This window comes from Trachemys scripta, chromosome 3, assembly GCF_013100865.1.
Source record: "Trachemys scripta elegans isolate TJP31775 chromosome 3, CAS_Tse_1.0, whole genome shotgun sequence".
In the NCBI taxonomy this organism is placed as follows: domain Eukaryota; kingdom Metazoa; phylum Chordata; order Testudines; family Emydidae; genus Trachemys; species Trachemys scripta.
The window spans coordinates 130,826,172-130,845,676 of record NC_048300.1 but is presented as its reverse complement, the minus strand read 5'-3'; the positions used below and the strand labels follow the sequence as shown (position 1 = coordinate 130,845,676).

General features: G+C 38.1%; 1 protein-coding gene across 4 annotated transcripts in view; it reads right to left on the bottom strand.

Moving 5' to 3' along the window:
* Positions 1–19,505, bottom strand: part of FBXL4 (F-box and leucine rich repeat protein 4) — a 113,919-nt gene that overhangs the window by 51,483 nt on the left and 42,931 nt on the right. For all 4 annotated transcript variants that reach the window (XR_004645179.1, XM_034766000.1, XM_034765999.1 and 1 more), the window contains exon 6: positions 9,241–9,454. Coding sequence is in view for 3 of the 4 variants with exons in the window: in XM_034766000.1 (XP_034621891.1) it covers positions 9,241–9,454 (214 nt within the window). In the remaining variant the exon portion in view is untranslated. The remainder of the gene's footprint in view (positions 1–9,240; positions 9,455–19,505) is intronic.

The window sequence follows — 19,505 nt, the reverse complement described above, 5'->3', positions numbered from 1 at the left end:
CTAAAACAAGCATTTCTGGGGAAAGAAGCTAGCAAAACACAGTAATTTGAAAACAGACAATCATAATCTGTGATGCTTTTACTGATCCTTATATCTAAGGTAAGTGACTCTTTATTTCCTAGATTTAGCAAAGAACATATTCCACCACATTGCAAATGCCAATGTGCAGGAAATCAGGTCAGACAGTAGACAATTCTACTTCAAGATGAAAGGTGCTATTATTATCATCATGAAGAAACAATTATACCTCCGATGATTTTAAACATGCAAATAGTGAAATTTTAGACAAAAAGAATCTAGACAATTATTCTAAAAGCTAATCTTGTTGGGATTATCTGAAGCCATCCAGAAGCTATTAATTTAAATAATTTTAGTAATTCGGAACTAAATTTCTTCCCACTCTTTGGCTGTCTACTCTTTACTACACAATGCCAAAATTGGGAGAGGGGAAGGGAGTTGGCAGAATTTATGAAACAACTTGTATGTTAAGAGACGATTTAGAAAGAATTATGGCTTTTTGTCTGAATTTTTTTAGTTACTAAACCAGAGTAGCAGATGCTGTGTAGTTTCTCTGAAATGCCTCTTTTATTTTAAAGTCACAATGGGTAAATCAGTAAAGTTATATCACTTTATATCACTTTTGTTATTTACCATAGGTATTTCTAAGGCAACTATCACCATTGTATCTTAGTTTCTAAGAGAACAATTTTGGTAGCACTAACGATATTCTCAAAAGGAAATTCCACTCTGATTGAAAGAAGAATATAGTAACAACAGACATACAAAGAATATTAAAGGTGAAATAAGGATCTAGTTTAAAACCACTCAAGCAAGGAAATTAAGATTTCCAGTCCGAGTTTAATTCATCCTATTGAGTCCAAGATACTGTAGGAGGCAAAGGTCAGTTTGAAGTTACATACTTGTACGTATTACAATACTCAGAAACAAGTAGGCTAGTTAAAGATTGAATGAGTGTGTTTTATAAAGGAAACATACAGAACCTGAATGATATTAGAATCACTAGGTTCCATTTTTGTTTTTAAAGCAAGCTAGTAATTCAGCATGTTTTTTTTAATTTCAGAGAAATTTACATAGTGTTTGGCTGCCTAACAACAATAGAGCAGCATTCAATTAAAAACTATTTTCAATACCACGTGTCCCCTGGATAGAACACTTGAGTAATTCTGACATAAAAAGCAGGTCTTGGGTGCAACAGGAATATTCAAGGATGAAAACTAGATACCCTTAGGCCTGGTTCCTGTAAACCTAATTTGGATCTAGATTGCTGCACAGCTATCAATGTTGCCCTCCCTTTTTCAGCACTATACTTTGGTAAGGAATATATGAACTAGAAAGGATTTGAAATATATTTTAGTCTGTTTTTACTTTTGTGTGTGCTGTTTCAGTAGCCATGTTGCAAGCAGTGAACCACATGCCAACTAAGAACTAAGAGGTGGCCAAGCCAGCTTTACATTTAAGCCATTATATTCTCTGATCTAACCTGAAGGGGGCTAGTTGGGAGATGGGGGGGCAATCAAAGCTATATATATTGAATATAGCAAAAATGCTATAGACACATGCTACAGAGCTACCTGGTATTGTGACCCCACACCGTTTTATTATTCTCTGTTAAAAGGTTCTCATTTTTACATTCTGACATCCTTGTGGTTAACTTGACTTCAGTGGGAAGAAAAGTATTCACAACTACCGGTATGGATGGCACTGCTGAACTACGTTTAGACCTCACCAAGACAGCTGCCTATATCAATGAGTGTATTAAAGCACCAAATAAGATAACACTTCTCTTGGGATTGACTTGTTATTCATATATTGTGTAGCGCTTCTTCTACAAAATGATTTTTATTCTTGCCTTGCTGTGACTTGTGATATGCTGCTCTAGATATCTTAATTACACTCTTTAATCACCCCTTTTTGTTGCTGCTTGATGAGGGAGGAGGTTGGCCTCTTGGAGACTGACTGGCCTTCCAGCAACCCAGAAGTGCATCAAGGGGGCAGCAGAAATTCCAAGTATGTATCCATACATCTATCTATGATACTTATATGTCTCCATTATTATAGTATTTAAGTGTATGACAGTCTTCAATGTATTTATCTTCACAACACTGCTGTGAGGCAGGGAAGTGCTATTATCTCAATTTTACAGATAGAGAAATGAGGCACAGAAAGACTAAGGAACCTGCTCAAGGCCACACACAGGAAGTCTGTGGTAGAGCAGGTAATAGAACACATCTTGTAAACCCCAAGCTAGCGCCTTCGCCACTGGATCATCTTTCTTCCCAGACGTAGGAGGCCTCTCCCAATGCCAGTGGACATAGGAACTACTCTTACTCCCTTGCTGTACACCCTACAGTTTGTAGATGGTGACTTTCCCTGGGCTAACATATACAAAATTGCACTTTAGGGTTGTGTGTTATTAGTTTGTGGACCTAGAGATAATTATGGACAATTCTCAATCATTTGCTCAGGCTGAATACAGTAGCCATACTTTTTCCTTTACAGCAAATTGATTAAGTTAGTATTGGGAAGGGAGGTTTGCCTTTCCCTGGAGCATCCCTTTGGGACCATACTAGTGTGCATACGGTAGGATTAAAGGGAAGATGTTTGAGACACGATAGTAGGGAGCCACTGTTGAAGGATGGGCTTGTGGCAGCCCTAGTTAAAAGTCGCATATGGGCAATCTCCCATTTCAAGTAAGTTCTCTTTTATGGTGCACTTTGGCTAGTAGGCCATTTGTTATTAATGTTGTATTTTTGACAGAAAGGAGTCTCTTGTGGTAGAAGTTAGTTTTGTGGCCTTCCTTCCAATACCTTTGGTCACAGATTTAGGAACAGATGAGCTAAGGACATTACTGGGGAGGACACAGAACATGGAAGAGGGTTTTATCACTGTACACAGATACAGGGCCCTAAAACCAAACATGTGCCTGCCTGCCATTGGTATAATCTGAATCTTAGTATTTGTGATACGTAATAGGTGCCTTCGTGCTCTGTAATTACTTAGCACCACAGAAGTGCCAGGTAACACTTCAGTTATTTCAACAGCCGTTGTGATCTCTACATATATTCCAGGTATCAGTGTTTTGGTTTTGTTCTGCTGGTTAAATTATATCTTTATTTACGCCTGTGTAATCCCCATCTATCCTCTTCAGATTAGGGACTTAGTGACAGTGGGCAGCTCCATTAGCCTTAAATAGGGTCATATGGGTGACACCAAGGGCATGATTCAGGCCCTATGAATTCCATGATTGATTTATTTCCTATGGAATCCACCTCTTGCTATGAAACTGTGCTGCAGCTTTCATTAATTTTTGTTTGTCTACAACCCTTTTGGCTGTAAAGATAACCTTGAAAACGTGAACATAATCTATTTAATTAGGTCTGACTGAATCTGAAGACAGCCTGAAACAATAGCTCTAAGAGGTATTAATTGATCCATTCAGGGAAATGGGTTAACTCTGAAATGTAAGTAGAAAAATTTTAATGTCAATATTACCTATTTAACTGCTCACCATTTAAGGAAAAAAACAAGAGAAAACATGTTTCTCATGCCTTATGCCAGTGGCGTAAGCCCACACTGCCCCCTCCACAAGCTGCTGAAACTTCCAAGTTGCACCAGGCCTTTCTGCCAACTGAGAACCATTCATAAGTATTATAATCATATTAAATGTAAAAGAAAAAAAACGTTTGTGTGTGTTGTACAGGCATTTTAATTTAGCGAATTCATATATTTCAACTATTATAAAACTGTATTTGCAGTAAAAATGAAAACTTTTGTTGTCTCACCACTCATAACCTACAAAAGTATTTAGAATATCTTGTAAAATGAAATATATACTCTCACATTACATCCTACAAATATTTAATTAACAAGGATGCTGTCACAATTTTTTCTAATTTGTAATTGTGGATTTGGGATCTAACTAAAATATAATTTTGGCTACAGTATATATGCACAAAGAATACTTCAGATATGCACTGGATCAAGATAATGTTCATGCCCAAATCATAATGATGTGTATTGTCAAATTATTTCACACAATAATACTTTCATTGTTCATTGTGCACTTGAAATGCATCAGTGCCAGCAAGCGCTGAAATTATGCTATGAATGAGTATTCAATGAATAAACATTAAAGAGACACGTATCAGCAAATACCAAGACCACCAGTACAAAAATCCCAGAAGCATAATGGTGGTCTTAAGTTAGCAGAACATAATTTTTTTTTAAAATGTTACTGTTAAGCTTCTTTGGGCAAAGTTACAAATTGACTCAAGCACTTTCAGAATTTAACAGGCGTTAGGAACAAATAATGTACAATAAGTTTAAAGAGCATTTTGGAAATACCATATTTTTCATTAGATGAGAAGAACGATAGTCTTGTACTTAAGGCACAGGACGGAGAATATCTTCCTGTATGATCTTGGGCAAAATCACTGAACCTCACTGTACAGTAATGTGGAGAATAAGAATGCCTACACACACAAGGGTGTTGTGAGCTTCACATCGTAAACTTTGGATCTGATCCTGAGTAGTTAATGAGACTACTTATGTTTGTAAGTATTTGCAGGATCAGGACCATAGACTATAAACTCCTTTGGACGTGAACCTTGTTTTCGAATATGTTTCCATAGCATACTGTGATCAAATACAAATAATGAGAAACAAATTATAAACTCCCAACGCTAACCATTTCTCCACTACACTGAAACTGATGGGATGCCCTTTGAAACAAAATCTTTAATTCAGAAACAGTGGGAAAAGATTTTAAACACAAAGACACATTATTCATTCAAGGAAAAACATGAACATTGAGAATAAGATTTGAGATTTATATTCATACTGTATAATATATTGTTAATCTTATTATATTATTATTATTATTATTATATCTTATCCCCAAATTCTATACTTTTACATTAGGAACAAATCATGAACCACCACCCACAGCTTTGCGCACAAATTATTCACTATTATGATGACCATTATAATAAATGTGTAATGCTGAATAATACCTAGAATAGCAAACAGAGTACAACTATTCTAATTTTAAAGGGACAGAAATTAAAAAACAAAAACATGCTATAGAAGACAATCCAAGACAGGTACAACTAGGGAACTAATTGCACTACACTTATTCCCAGGCAGAGCTAAATGACCATGTCCAGACCCATGAAATGGCATGCAAAATCCATAAACTTAAGTATAGCGAGGACAATGAATCCTTCAGTATATTATGCTATTTAAGCATATTTCCAAGATCTCCATTGACTAACACAGAATTTGTCATACTGCACCTTACCACTGATCTCTCTAATACAGTATTCGGCTTTCAACAGTGGCAAATACCTGATGCTTCAGTGGAAAATGATCACTCTTCTCACTATGTTCTTAGACACTTATGCAAAGCCGTATGTAAGGAGAGATTCCTTTCTGATTGCAGCAAATTCATTTATGGCTTGAATTCTGAAATATTTTATTCATTTTTGCTTGCATAGCCAAGTGTTATTCATATAATATTTAATGCTCACTTTTTCTGTGACAGTAAATTCTCTAAGTTGCCCATATGTATGAAAGGATATTTCCTTTCATTTGACTTAATTTTACTGCTCTTCAATTTTACTGACTGTCCCACAGTGTACAATGAGGTAAGAGAGGGAATGATCATCTTTTATTATCTCTTCCTAATTTTGAATAATTGAGTCAAGTTCTTTTTTTAAAAAACATGTTCTAATAATTTATTCTAGTTTTTGCAATCTTGTCATATTGTTCCACTCATTCCATTAACCATTTTAGTCACCATTCTCTGCCATACCTTTCCTAGGCAAAGAGGGTCTCAGGAAGCTAGCTGCGGCTTGGGTAAGAGCATCTCCAATTAAAACATTGGGTGTTTTAGTTAACATTTAGATTTACAAATATCCCCTCTTCCTTAACAAGTCTCTCTGAATAGCTCTTTGCTCTCTCAGCATTTTGGATTTTTTCATGGTTAAAATGATTTGGTCTGGAAAGAGAGATGGTCTCTCAGACAGACAGTCCCAAGCCAATTAGAACTTTATAAATCAAAAATACCACTTTAAACTCCACCCAGAAACCAGCAGGCAGTCAGTGTAGATCATGAGCTCAGAGTGAGAAATTTCACATAAGAAGTGAGCAACCGCATTCTGCACTAGCTTCAGTTCTTGAGTTGATATATGGTGTAGTCCCACATACAGTAAAAATTAGATTAATGCAGTGCATTGTAACAAAGGTATGGATCAGGCAAGTGGTTTGCATCCAAAATAAATTATTGCAATCTCAGAGAGGCAGTGAGGTCTAGCAGACAGAGCACTGAACTGGGATTCAGAAGACCTGGATTCTATTCTCAGCTCTGCCACTGGCTTCCTGGGTGACCAAGAAGCAAGTCAATTTACCTCTGTTTCCACATATGTAAAATGGGGATTTAAAGCACTGAGATCTCTATGGATGAAAAGTGCTATATATGAGCTAGTTATTAGTATCTTCTCATCAGACATATATGAGTCTTAAATGATCATCTAACACTACTCTCAGACTATAGTAATAAATAGTGGAAACATACCTTTCTTTAAAATGGCAGATATAACCCCTGCCATATCTTCTAATTCCTTCTCCCAATTTACCAACATCTCTCATTTTATCCAGAAGGAATTTAAGCCAGTGAACTCTCATCCATGTTCCAATCTCTACTGAAAATACTAGGTAGAACATTTGAAAACATTGGATGGGTCAGATGAAGGATCTATAGAACTGGATGTTTGTCAGTATTCTGTAGACACCCCAATCCATACCTCTTCATGGGTACTTTAAATAAGGGGGTGGGGTGGGGACAAATCTTAGAAGGTGACAATGTTTAAGGGGCATTTCATCAATGTTTGCGGACAAAAGATCAATATATTGTCCCATTAAGCCATCAATAGATTGAGTTTGCTGGGAAAATATTTCCCCTCACAGCCATCCAGAAACACTCAGAATTCAACTAACTTCCAAGAGTGGACCATCAAAATAAGTCCTAAATGGAGGAGGACGACTGTAACCTGAAACTGCAGAATACACACCTGGCCGACGACATAGGTAAAATTTTCAGTTGTCCCACTTCCACTCCCAAATGCAAACACCAGTCAAGAATGTGGCCAGATAGATAAGTTGAGCCAGAAACTACCTGGGATAGTGGCTATGAAATCCTGAACTATCTCAGAAGAGAGATCCTCAATGAAGATACACCTCCACCCGGTAAAGCAGCGCTCCAGTGGATCAAAGCAAGTTCAATATAACGCGGTAAGATTTTTTGGCTCCCGAGGACAGCGTTATATCAGGGTAGAGGTGTATTAGAGTTACTGAGCGTTATTAGCCTCAGTGTCTCCAACCCCACCTTAGTGGAAAATTAATAGTTCATGCAGAGACTTTGCAGTGGACACTAACACAAGTCCCATGTTTCCTGGACATACATGCAAGATAAATATGTTATATTTAGGCTTGGCAAAATTTGGGGGTTATAATATAATTTTGAAGGATAACATCGATGTTTATTCTTAAGCATTTTTTCCTATTTTTATCTATTTAAATTCACAGTTGCATAAAATTATGGATTTTAAGCATTTTTTATTTGTATTATCCCCATAATTAAAAATGTGTATTATCAGGCAACATGGGGTGTCAGTCAATTATTCATTGACAGTAGACGCTGAGATTCAAAAAGTTAAAGTCTTATCACCGTTAAAACCCAAATTGGTAACACCATGTCAAAATATACAAAGTAAATATCCTTAAAACCAGCTCTGATAAGTTCTCAAACAGCATTTTTCTTACTTTGCCTATCTGCATTTTTTGATTATCATCAATATAAATATTTTTGTTAGTCTGTGTCTATGGTGACATCAACATTTACCAATAAAAATCTAACCCTTCCAAGCCTAGCTGTACTTGATCCAGTTTAGAGGTGGAAAAACTTGCACTTCTGGCAGGATGCAAATAGCACAGCCACAATACCACCCTTTCCTAACTCATTCCCTTCCTGTCCTCCATTTTGGTGGCCCTTTCTTTATCACCTCTCCTCAAATGGAGGAATGCAAATGCAATATTTTAAAAAAAACAACTGAAGCTAGGAACTTCAAGCATGGAAGAAAATCAACTTTGAACAAACTCAATTCAATATGTGTAAAGTTAACACTAGGGTCAAATGTAGTCCTGCCATAAACTGGTACCACTCCTACTGACTATTCAGTGAGAGTTCCACTGTCTAATGCCAAGGATGAATTTGGTCAAGTTGAAACATATACGTGCGTTCAAATTCCCTCCCCCCCACACCTCCCTTCTCTCATTTGTTCATTACAACGATCAAAACATAGAGCAACTTGGAATGCTGTGCATGCTTAGTTGTTTAAACTGGTCTCTTGGGTTAAGGTCATGCAGGATTAAGGGGTATTGCTAAAGAGCTAGATTATAACCTTACAATGTGGTGTGAATAAGAAGTGGGACATAGCTGCACAGTGTCAGAATCAGACCAGAAAATGAGTTCTGACTTAGAGAATCACAAACATAAAAACAAATACAAAGACCGTGATATAGGCCCTAAAAAATGTGATACTACCTTTGTTATGGGAAATAACACGAATTAGGCAGTGTTGCTTACTTTATAGAACTACTCAACTGCAATGGGGATAATTATATGTGAAAACGTTGTCTAAAAATATTTCAGGTCCAATACCTAAATTAAATACCTGACAATAAAAAAAATACAGTAGAACTTTACTTATTAGTAACTCCTTCTAGATACGTGATTTTTGATAATTAGGAAATTAATTACTAAACAAGATTGGTACATCACAAAATGTATTTATTTTGTCAATTGCAGTTTGTAATTAATGGTCTGATATTTTGAAATGTACTAGTAGCACTCCAGTATATTTTGTAACAGCAAGGAGTTGTTAGTAAGATTTCAATAGGGCACTCTATTTATTTATTTATTTTTTATTTTTTTAAAGGTCAGGAAAGACCACCAGTTTTGTATATGGATTATAAAGTGAACAAAAAAGTAAATTTCTACTATTTTTTAAAAATCCAGAAACTACCTTGGTAAACACAAAATATAACATTTTTATTTGCATTATTCATACGATTTTAATTTGTTAACTGTTAATTAAACCACTTACAATTTTAGCAGGAATCAAAATACTTGTTGTAAAGGTTAAAAATAGTTGTTCCTACCTCTACTTTTGTTCGATAAAGGATGAGACGCTTAAGACTGCACACTTTGGCAATGTGGTTGAAAGCCTGAGGTGGTAGCTTATCACAGGAGGAGAGATTTAATTCCTGAAGGTTTGGACACATCTCAGCAATGACCTCCAAGCAAGTCTCATTGAGAAAATGGCCACAAGCCAACTCAAGGCGCACTAGTTCAGAGCCACAAACTTTCAGGAACCTGTAAAAAGCATGTATTATATGAATTAAAAGGGGGGGGGAAATTATAGTTTTCTGTGGAAATTTTGGAACACTGTCAAAAACAAGTGGATACTGTTGAAGAATGTGCTCTTAACAAGGAAAATGTACAACCTGCATTACTTACATACTGTTAAATTAATCTGCAAAATAAAAATATGCATGGTTAGGCTAAAGTAAGTTGATTGTAACAGACCTGAGGAAATCTATTAAATGGCAAAAAAACTAAAAAAAAAAAAAATCATGGGTCAATTTGATGTCAAGGTAAGAGATCAAGCACTCAAAAGTGAAGATATTCCGAAAGTTATGTTTACTCCACCAACATTCACTCAAATATGTTGCGTATCCTGAATAGTTTTTGGTGTTCTCCAATGAATCATACAATAAGGCCGACAGCGGGGTGCAAAGAAGGCAATTGCCCAGGGGTCCGGGCGATTTAAAAGGGCCTGGGGCCCATGGCCACCACTGCTGCCTTGGTAGAGCTGGGAGCCCCAGGCCCTTTTAAATCGCCTGGGTGGGACACCCACTGACAGGTCCCTCCTCCCCCTCCAGCGCCGGGCCCCGCCAATCAGATTGTCCTCATCCTCCGCAGTGCCTCCTGTCCGCCGCCAACTGTTTGGGGGTATGCTGGAGGCAATGGGGGAAGCGGGAGGAGTGAGGGGGTGAGAAGAGGTGGGGCAGGGACGGGCCTGGGCAACGCATGGCCTAGATGCCAGGAGTGGAAGGGGCGGGACCAGCCCCTTCCAGCCGCTGAGATGCTGCGCCGCAGCCCTATGCAACAGTTGCCTGAGAGAGCCTGGCTAGGGAGGTGAATTCCGCTCCCTGCCCAGGCTCAGGTGTTGGGGTCCCCAGCAGCCAACCCGGGCGGGGAGCGGAAGCCACCTCCTCCCCAGCCAGGATCTCTCTGGTAGCTGCCGGACAAGGCTGCAGAGCAGCGACCGAGAGGGGCCGGCGTAAAAGTGGCTCCCTCCTGCTCCCTGCCTGGGCTCCTGCCCGGGCTCCTGCCCACCAGGGAGAGCAGCAGAACGTGGCGGGAGGTGAGGCAGGTGCATGTAGAAGCCCTGGCCGTGTCAGAAGAGTGTATCCAGCAGCACAGCTGGCAGCTCGCTGGGCACCAGTGGGGGTCTATTGACTGTTCTGCCCTGGGGCCCGGAATTGCTGTTGGCAGGCCTGCAATAAGGTTTACATTTAACAAAGGTAACAAGAGAAGAAGATACTAATTACTGGTAGTGGTAAGTTAATTTTACTAGAGCAGCCCGAAAGCACAACTCTACTGGGAAAAGGGTTTGGAAAAAAGGTGTTGTGTTTGTTTAAATTACAAACATTTTTTTTTCTTACTACCAGCCCTGCAAACTAAGTTTAGGAAGTGAAAGTTGAACTCTGTTCCTTTCTTGTGACTTACCAGTTACTCTTGACTTCAAATGCAACCAAATATAACAGAGATCCTGTTTTATTACAATTTTAAATGACCACTGTAATTTTGATTTTGACATTGGCCTGCAGCTTTCTGCCTGAAGTAAGTCTCTGCCCATGAGAAAAATGTGTGAGAGAGAAAGTTTGAGGTTAACTGGATAAGACATTTGAAAGCTAGGGGATCTGAGAAAAACGAGTGTTTCATCACTGTTAGAAAAAATGTTCTATTTTGTTTTGTCCACAAATAAGTCAAATGATCAATGTAAAAATTTAAAGCTTGTTTTACAATATACTAATCCTCAAGGAGAACTAATCCACAGGAGTAGGTTGGTGTGAAAAGGTTTAAGCTATCAGAGACTAAATATTCAAAACACCTAGAAACTGTGAGGGTCTCCGCATGCATTACAACAACTTCTGTTGGAGGTCTGTTGAGTTCTACAAGCTCTGTTCCATCTAATCTAAGCTTTCTTCAAAAAAGTAGTAACCTCATAGTTCCTTTTCATTGCAAAGGAAACCTTCAAAATGTAAATCAAATCACAAGATTTACAAGTTTGAAATTGCATAAAATTTAATATTCTTGAAGTTTCAACTGTTTCTCCAACAGAAGAGACTAGCTGAGCCCACCCCAGTGCTTCCTGGAGTGATGTAGTCCCTGTAAGTAGGGGGCAGATGCCTGCTTTGGAAATTTGTCTACTATAGAGTATTTTAGAAAAAAATATTCCCATTGGTGGTTGCACCAATGCAGTTGCACCATGAAAAGCCATAGCTTCAGACATTTTTAGCACCAAGCCAATTAAAGTCTCCTGAACATGTTTAATTGATATACTGGAAAAATGCTTTAAGTTATCAGAGCCTTTTCTACAGCAAGGCTCATATTGCTACCGCTGAACAGGTGTTGGCTCAAGTAGGATTATTATTATTATTATATTTTTTTGCTAAACTTGCTGAGGGTTAAGACACTTAAGAGAAGCAGGATCCAGGGGGACATGCTCCAAGCATCCTAAACAATATGCCACTTGAACTCCCTGGTTCCTTCACATGGTGTCTAAATGATCAAATCTCCAAGCCTTCTCTTTCTGGCAGAAGTCTAATCTAGCCATTCACTCATTCATCCCACCCTTCCTTCCCTTTCTTTCTCTCCGATGAGTCATTTTCCCTCATTTATTCCATACCTTACATTACCACCCTCCTCTCCTTTTCCCTCCCTCTCCCTTTCATTGCCCATCACTCTCTCCTTCTCCCCATTCCATGCCCCCTTCTTCCTCATTTTTTCTGTTAGCGTGTGAGACGAAAGGGGAGGCCCTAGAGTCTATTTCCTTTTTCCCCTAACTAGTTAGTGCCAGAAATATGTGGATTAAGAGGGAAAATGAGGCACCTTCCTATTGGACTGGAAGTACCATAGCCCCCTAAAAGGAAGGAGGAGCCCCACCATTATGGGAGGTGCTTGTCAACAAAGTAGCTGTACAAATGTGGTGCTTAGGATGAAACCCTAGTTAGGTCCCTTTCTAAACCTCTTCAATTGTTTTTTGAGCAACCTCAGTGCCTTTCTGTAGAGTCATCTGTTATGTAAAATCCGAGTTTGGTAAACACCTGTTACCCATTTGCAGTTTTCACATACGCTACAGTTGTAATGAGAAACAACCACCTAGCAAATTCAACACTGATGACTTAAAAATAAAAATAACTAGTAGGCTTTTCTAGGACCATGTCATAGATTCATAGAGTTTAAGGCCAAAAATGGCCATTAGATCACCCCATTCGACTTCCGCTATATATCACAGACTATTGAATTACACCCAGTTACCTCTGTATTGAGCCTAATAACCTGTATGACTGAAGCATATATTCTAGAAAGGCATCCATTCTTGATCTGAAGACATCAAAAGATGGAGCATCCACCACGTCCTTTGGCAGTTTGTTCCAGTTTAATCCTCATGGTTAAAAAATGCTTAATTTTCTATTTGAATTTGTCTAGCTTCAGCTTCCAGCCACTGGTTCTTGTTATGCCTTCTTCTACTAAAGAGCTCTTTAGTACCCACTATTTTCTCCGTGTGAAGATACTTAATACACTGTAATTGTCACTTCTTTCTGATAAACTAAACAGATTGAGCTCTTTGTCTTTCACTGAAAGACATTTTCTCCAACTCTTAAAGCATTTTCATGATTCTTTTCTGTACCCTCTCTCTAATTTTTCAACATCCTTTTTAAAATGTGGACACATGAATTGTATGCAGTATTCCAGGATCAGTCCCACCAATGCCACAGACAGAGGTAAAATAACTTCTTACCCCTACTCACTATTTCTACTTATGCATCCATGGATCACATTAGCCTTTTCTGCCAAAGAACTGCACTGGGAGCACATGTTGAGATGCTTGTCCATTATGACCACTAACCCCTTTTCAGAGTCAATGCTTTACCTACAGTAAATCCCCATTCTGTAGGTATTGCCTGCATTCCTTGTACCTAGATGTATAACTTTGCATTTGGCTCCATTAAAATACATTTTGTTTGAAGTCCAGCTTACCAAATGATACAGATTGCTCTGTATGACTGCCTTGTCCTCATTATTTACCACTTCACCAATCTTTTTCATCCACAAATTTTTATCAGCAGTGATCTTATACTTACTTCCAGATAATGTTGAATAGCATCAGGTTTAGTACCAATCCCTGCAGAACTCCACTGGAAACACTCATTTGATGACCACTCCACACTGACAACTACTCTTTGAGATCTGCCATTAGACAGCTCTTAATCCATTTAATGAGTGCTTTATTGATATTGTATAGTTCTAACTGTTTAATTAGAATGCCATGCAGTACTAAGTCAAATGCCATACAAACATTTTAATATATCACATCTAAGGAGTTATCTTTATTAATCAAACTTGTAGTGTTATCAAAGAATGAAACCGGGTTTGACAAGACTTATTTTCCATAAAATCATGTTGACTGTGATTAATTATATTCCTATCCTGTAATTCTTTATCAATTGAATATTGTATCAGCTTTTCCACTACAGTAGAACCTCAGTGTTATGAACACTTCAGGAATGGAGATTATTCGTAACTGTGAAATGTTCCTAACTCTGAACAAAATGTTATAGTTGTTCTTTCAAAAGTTTACAACTGAACATTGACTTACTACAGCTTTGAAACTTTACTATGCAGAAGAAAAATGCACCTTTTAACCATCTTAGTTTAAAAGAAATGAGCACAGAAACAGTTTCCTTACCTTGTCAATTTTTTTTTTAAACTTTCCCTTTATTTTTTTAGTAGTTTATGTTTAATGCAGTACTGTACTGTATTTTCTTTTTTAGGTCTCTGCTGCTGACTAATTGCATACTTCCGGTTCCAAATGAGATGTGTGGTTGACCGGTCAGTTCAAAACTCTGGTGTTTGTAACTATTTTTTCTGGGACTGATTTGAGGCTAACCAGTCTAGTGTTACCCAGGTCATCCTACTTGTCATTTCTGAGCACTGGCACAACATTAGCACTCTTCCAGTCTCCTGGAATTGCCAAGGTACTCCAAGATCTATTAAAAATTACGATCAGCAGGCCAGAGATCTTATCAATTGTAAGGAGTATAGATAACAGATATTCCTTGAATGACTGATAACTATTACTTCCTTATGGCCCTCAAAATTAAGAAAAATTATCCACCTCTGTTTATCCCCAAATAGGACCCACCTACTACTGAACTCCACCTAAGAAGTAAAGACAGTGAGAAAATGATTCACATCACATGAGACACTCTGTCTAAGGAGCTACAGATCAGCTAAGGTTATGAGTTCCACTCCCCGGCAAGAGAGACCAAAAAGCGAGCTAAAGAAGAATACTATGAGCAAGAATTTCTCATAATTTACATACAGATAAAGTCTCTTTCTCCCACCCAATGTAGCTGAAAAAAGTCTCAAAAGGATACCAAACAAAGTAATACCCTGCTTTTCTAGGCAAAGTGGCCCACTGTACAATGCAAGTGGATCAAGAGATGGGTGGTGAAAACAGCTGTGAAACCCAGAAAACTGTAGGTCACATAGGTCTGTTTGTTACCCCAAGAAATCCAAACCACCTTGCCTTCACCCTAAACTGTGCATTCGTTTGCCTTGTCAGTCAGATCTCTCTCTCTCTCTCTCTCTCTCTATGTGGATAGTATCTTCTCTTGCGAGACCTAAATGATGTGAAATGCTTAATACAATCAAAGAACATATGGACCATGTCCAGTAGGTTTAGTAGGGGACTTTCTTTGTATTCTTTCTGAATGAGTGTTTCCCCGTAGAAGTGGCATGAGTTGTATGGTGCAAGAAGGAAAGAGAACATTGAGAGAGGTAGACACCAGACTAGAGTAAAACTCCGAATTAAAATAAGCTGCTTACAAAGGGGGAAAATTGCAATGAATGTGGTCTAGTGCTGAAATACAATCTTTGAAATGAATCAAACAAACGCCCTCCGATAAGAATATGATTGAACAAACTTGTTCCACACCAATGCCATCTACTGGATATTGTTGGAAGCAGCAAAGAAAAAAAGCAGAAAGTGTCCAATAGAAATTGGAGGGTTGCCCTTTGGAATCAAGGTATACAAAACAAAGGTCACCATCCATGTGGGACCCCAGAGTAAACTTCAAAATCCAGAAGTACAACTAATGCCCAGGTAAGCCCTATGGAGAGGACTATTCCCCTGTCGCAGGGTTACCAAGATAGGGAGAAGTGGTGAGATTTCATTTGAAAGACTCAGAGGGGTAGCAGTGTTAGTCTGGATCTGTAAAAGCAGCGAAGAGTCTTGTGGCACCTTATAGACTAACAGACGTATTGGAGCATGAGCTTTCGTGGGTGAATACCCACTTCGTCAGATGCATCCGACTTCACCCGACCAAGTGGGTATTCACCCATGAAAGCTCATGCTCCAATACGTCTGTTAGTCTATAAGGTGCCACAAGACTCTTCGCTGATTTTAAAGCCTGTGTCTATCCTTCTATCTTTAATATAAATAATTAAAGATTGTCTTGTTGAATTTACACTCTTTAGTGAGACCTCAAGTAACCATACTTTAGAACTAACTAATTCTGTATGCATGCTCTCCTTTATAAGTCCAAGTAAACTGGCTTGAGAGAGAGAAATCAATTTTAAGTGATTCCTTTGATAGGAAAGGGACAAATTTAAATTATCAAACTACAGGGAGTCCTCGGTCTTAGGACACTTTTCAATTGACTGTCACCCCTACAATGCTTGTTTCACCCTTATGATGCTCAATTTGCATAAAATGTGCTTGAAATCACTTCCTGGTTGCGTTATACTGTGCTGGTATGGAGCTGGAAGGGGTCGTTTCTGACTGGCTTCGAGGCAGCAGGGTAGCTTGTTGCCATGTAGGGTTGCCACTTGTTTTTGATTGGCTCCCGGCCCCGGGCTCAGCCAATCAGAAAGCTTGAACAGTAATTAGCTGAGGCTCAGCATGCATGCCATTTCCCTGGCTTTCTGAGCCTGTGTTGCCGGCATTCTGAGCAGCATATGTGAGTTTATATGTTTATTTGAATGCTGTTTACAAAATACAGTGTACAGTAAATACATTGATGTTGCAACATTAGTCATCTATAATTCATTTAGTACAAAAATCTGGGTTACTGTGGTGAAAATAGCGTATCAAGCCCTAGTTCAGTAACCAATCCCCCCTTCATACAATTGATTCCTATGGGAAAAGCTGTTACCACTTACAACGCAATTCTGAGAAACGAATTGTGCCGAAAGTCTGAGGACAGGGACCATACTCTTAAGAGTGCCAGTAGTGATGTGCATTGTTCCTGCTGAGCCTATAACGTCTCAGCCTCAATCCTAGTCTATAACAATTCCTTTATGGGACTGTCCTGGCATGCTCAGTACATATCTAGAAATTGATTTGTATCTACACTTGACTGGTGAACTGCTGATTGTATATTGATGTCGTTCTTGGTAAATTAATAAATTGTTGACTGGTTAAGAATAGCCAAGTGTCCTCATCCGAGAAATACTGTGCAACATGAAAGTTTACCTAAAAAGAACCTAGTGTTAAATCAGTAAACTAATGCTCCCTGGATTCACTAAAGAGGGTTTATCTTATTAGGCTACATTCTAATATTGGCTTTAATGCTTATAAAATTGGCAAATCTGGTTTGTTAGATTTCAGCATTAAAATCTTACTGGTACCAAGGCAAGTTCATAAAACCAACCCCCCCCTCACACTTCTACAGACAACTCTTTTAGGACGGTGGGTCCAAGTTGTCCTGGCCTGATGATTTAGAAATGTTTATCTCTAAGTAAATGATGTTTAACATTTTCCTTGTTTACTAATGGATTGAAAAATACTTTATCGTCCTCATATGACACAAGTACCTCATCCTACTTTCCAAATACTGAAGAAAACTATTTATTGAACACTTTGCTTCTGCCTTTTCTGCATTATTAATCATTTTACCGTCTCCATGTAATACTGGGTCTATACCATTGTAATCCTGCCCCGCTCATATCTATTTACAATGCTGCTACAAAAATCATTTTTCTGGCCCGTCACTTAGAGCACATTACCTTCTTCGTTGAATGTTTCCAATAGCTCCCCCTTCTTTACAGCACCAACTTGTATTCACTTTCAAGGCCTTCACAGTTAATAAACACTTTTACCTATCATCTTTCATTAACTATTGGACTCTCAGTGCTCGCCTCTCCATGATGCCAGCCTCTACTGCTCACTTGTTAATTTTTCAAACGAAAACCTTCATGCTTTCTCCTATGCTATCCCACATGATTGGGAGGTGCCCCATAAACATCTGCAAAGCCACCACATTATCCACTTTCAAATCCATCCTCAAAACTCTCCTTTGCTGTGATGCCTACTAAAAACTTGACAACAGTTAGGCTGCTAGTGTGCAGAGAACACTCTCTCTCATGCTGACCTATACTGTCTCACTGTTTACTCCCCATCTGTATATCCATATGCCGTTTCTTATCTTATACTTCGTTTGTAAGCCCCCTGGGGCAAGTGCTTTCTTTTGAATCTGTGTTTGTACACTGCCTAGTACAATGGGATCCTGGTCAATGACTAGGGCTACTAGGCACTACAGAAATACAAATAAAATAAATAAATAAATATATAAAATAAATACTACCAGCAGTAAGATTTCTTTTGTTCCTAATATACTTAAAAATGCCTTATTGTCCTTATTCATGGCTGGCAGGGCTTTTTCCTGCATGTCTTTAGCTTCCCTTATCAATTTTCTACACTTAACTTTGTTTATATTGATTGCTATCTACTTCTCCTTTCTTCCATATACTAGATATTGCTTTTATATTTCTAATTGCTGTCTTTGCCACTGGACCACTGGGCTTTCTTGCTTATGAAATCATGGCATTTTGGCCATCTAATAAACTCTTCTTAAAGAGCTCCCAATTTTCATTTTTCTGTCCATATTTGTCCTCCCAATCAATTTCGCTCATAATTTCCCTCAATTTTAGGAGCTTTGGAAGCACCAAGTAAATATATGGTTGGGACTGTCCTCTGTTTTCCCCTACTGAAAGTAATTAAAATCCTGAATTTTCTAGTGTCAAAATTTTTTTGCATACCTTATATTCATGTAAATACTTCAGAGCGTCACTAAGGTTTTAAAACAGGATTATGTGGAAAAAAGTTCATTGGATCTTTTTTTTCTCCTTAGAAAACAAAAACCCACTTGCACTCCCCACAATTAAGCGAAATTATATACCATTTCCAGGCTATTAATATCATCTCTAAAATAGCTAGCCTTAGATGTTTCCTCTACCCTCTGAAACAAAAAAAAGTTGTCCCTAGAATTCAAGAACACAGACAGTTCTGTGTGTGGCTATGCTAGCTTTACAACAGCTATCTAGAAAACTTAAGGGACTTCAATTATAATATGAAATCTAGACATTATGAAATCTAGACAGATTCGAAAAGCAAGTTAAAAGTAATTTCAGGTACTACAACTGTCCCTATATCTGTCAGCAATTTTGTGTGGTTTTTTTCAGTGCATGAAACGCAAATATGGCAACACTAAGAACTGAAAATATAACCAATTTAATGATTTTCATTGTACAACACAAATTTAAAAAGTAAGCATAAAGAGCATAAAGGCCAACATATAAATTATTAAAGTGAAACAGTGGAAATAACTAATTTAATGTATAAAGATAAAGTAACCTATTTTCAAAAATTAAGTTTTACTTGATAAGGTCCCTTTAATCCAGAGGGATTTTTCCTCTTTCACCTCAAAGCATTTGTACAGAGTCTTGATATATTTCACAGCATCACCTGATCCCTTGCCTTAGTTTCCTGGACAGGTCATGTCCATCTACACTGACATTCCAGTTGTGTGAATTAATCTACAATGTCTCTAACACCAACTGAATAATAATGTTGTTTATGTTATAAGACATCTCATAGTCTCTTCTTGCTTACACACCACACTTGTCATTTTGGCATAGATACATCTAAGATTATTCAAATACTCATCTCACTTTTTAATACCTGCTGTGTCTCCTTTTTCCATTTCAGTTCCCCTCCCCGCTTTATTTCTACCCAAATTACAGGAGTTTAGTTATTTTCTGTAATACTCTGAAGTGAAACAGTTATGAT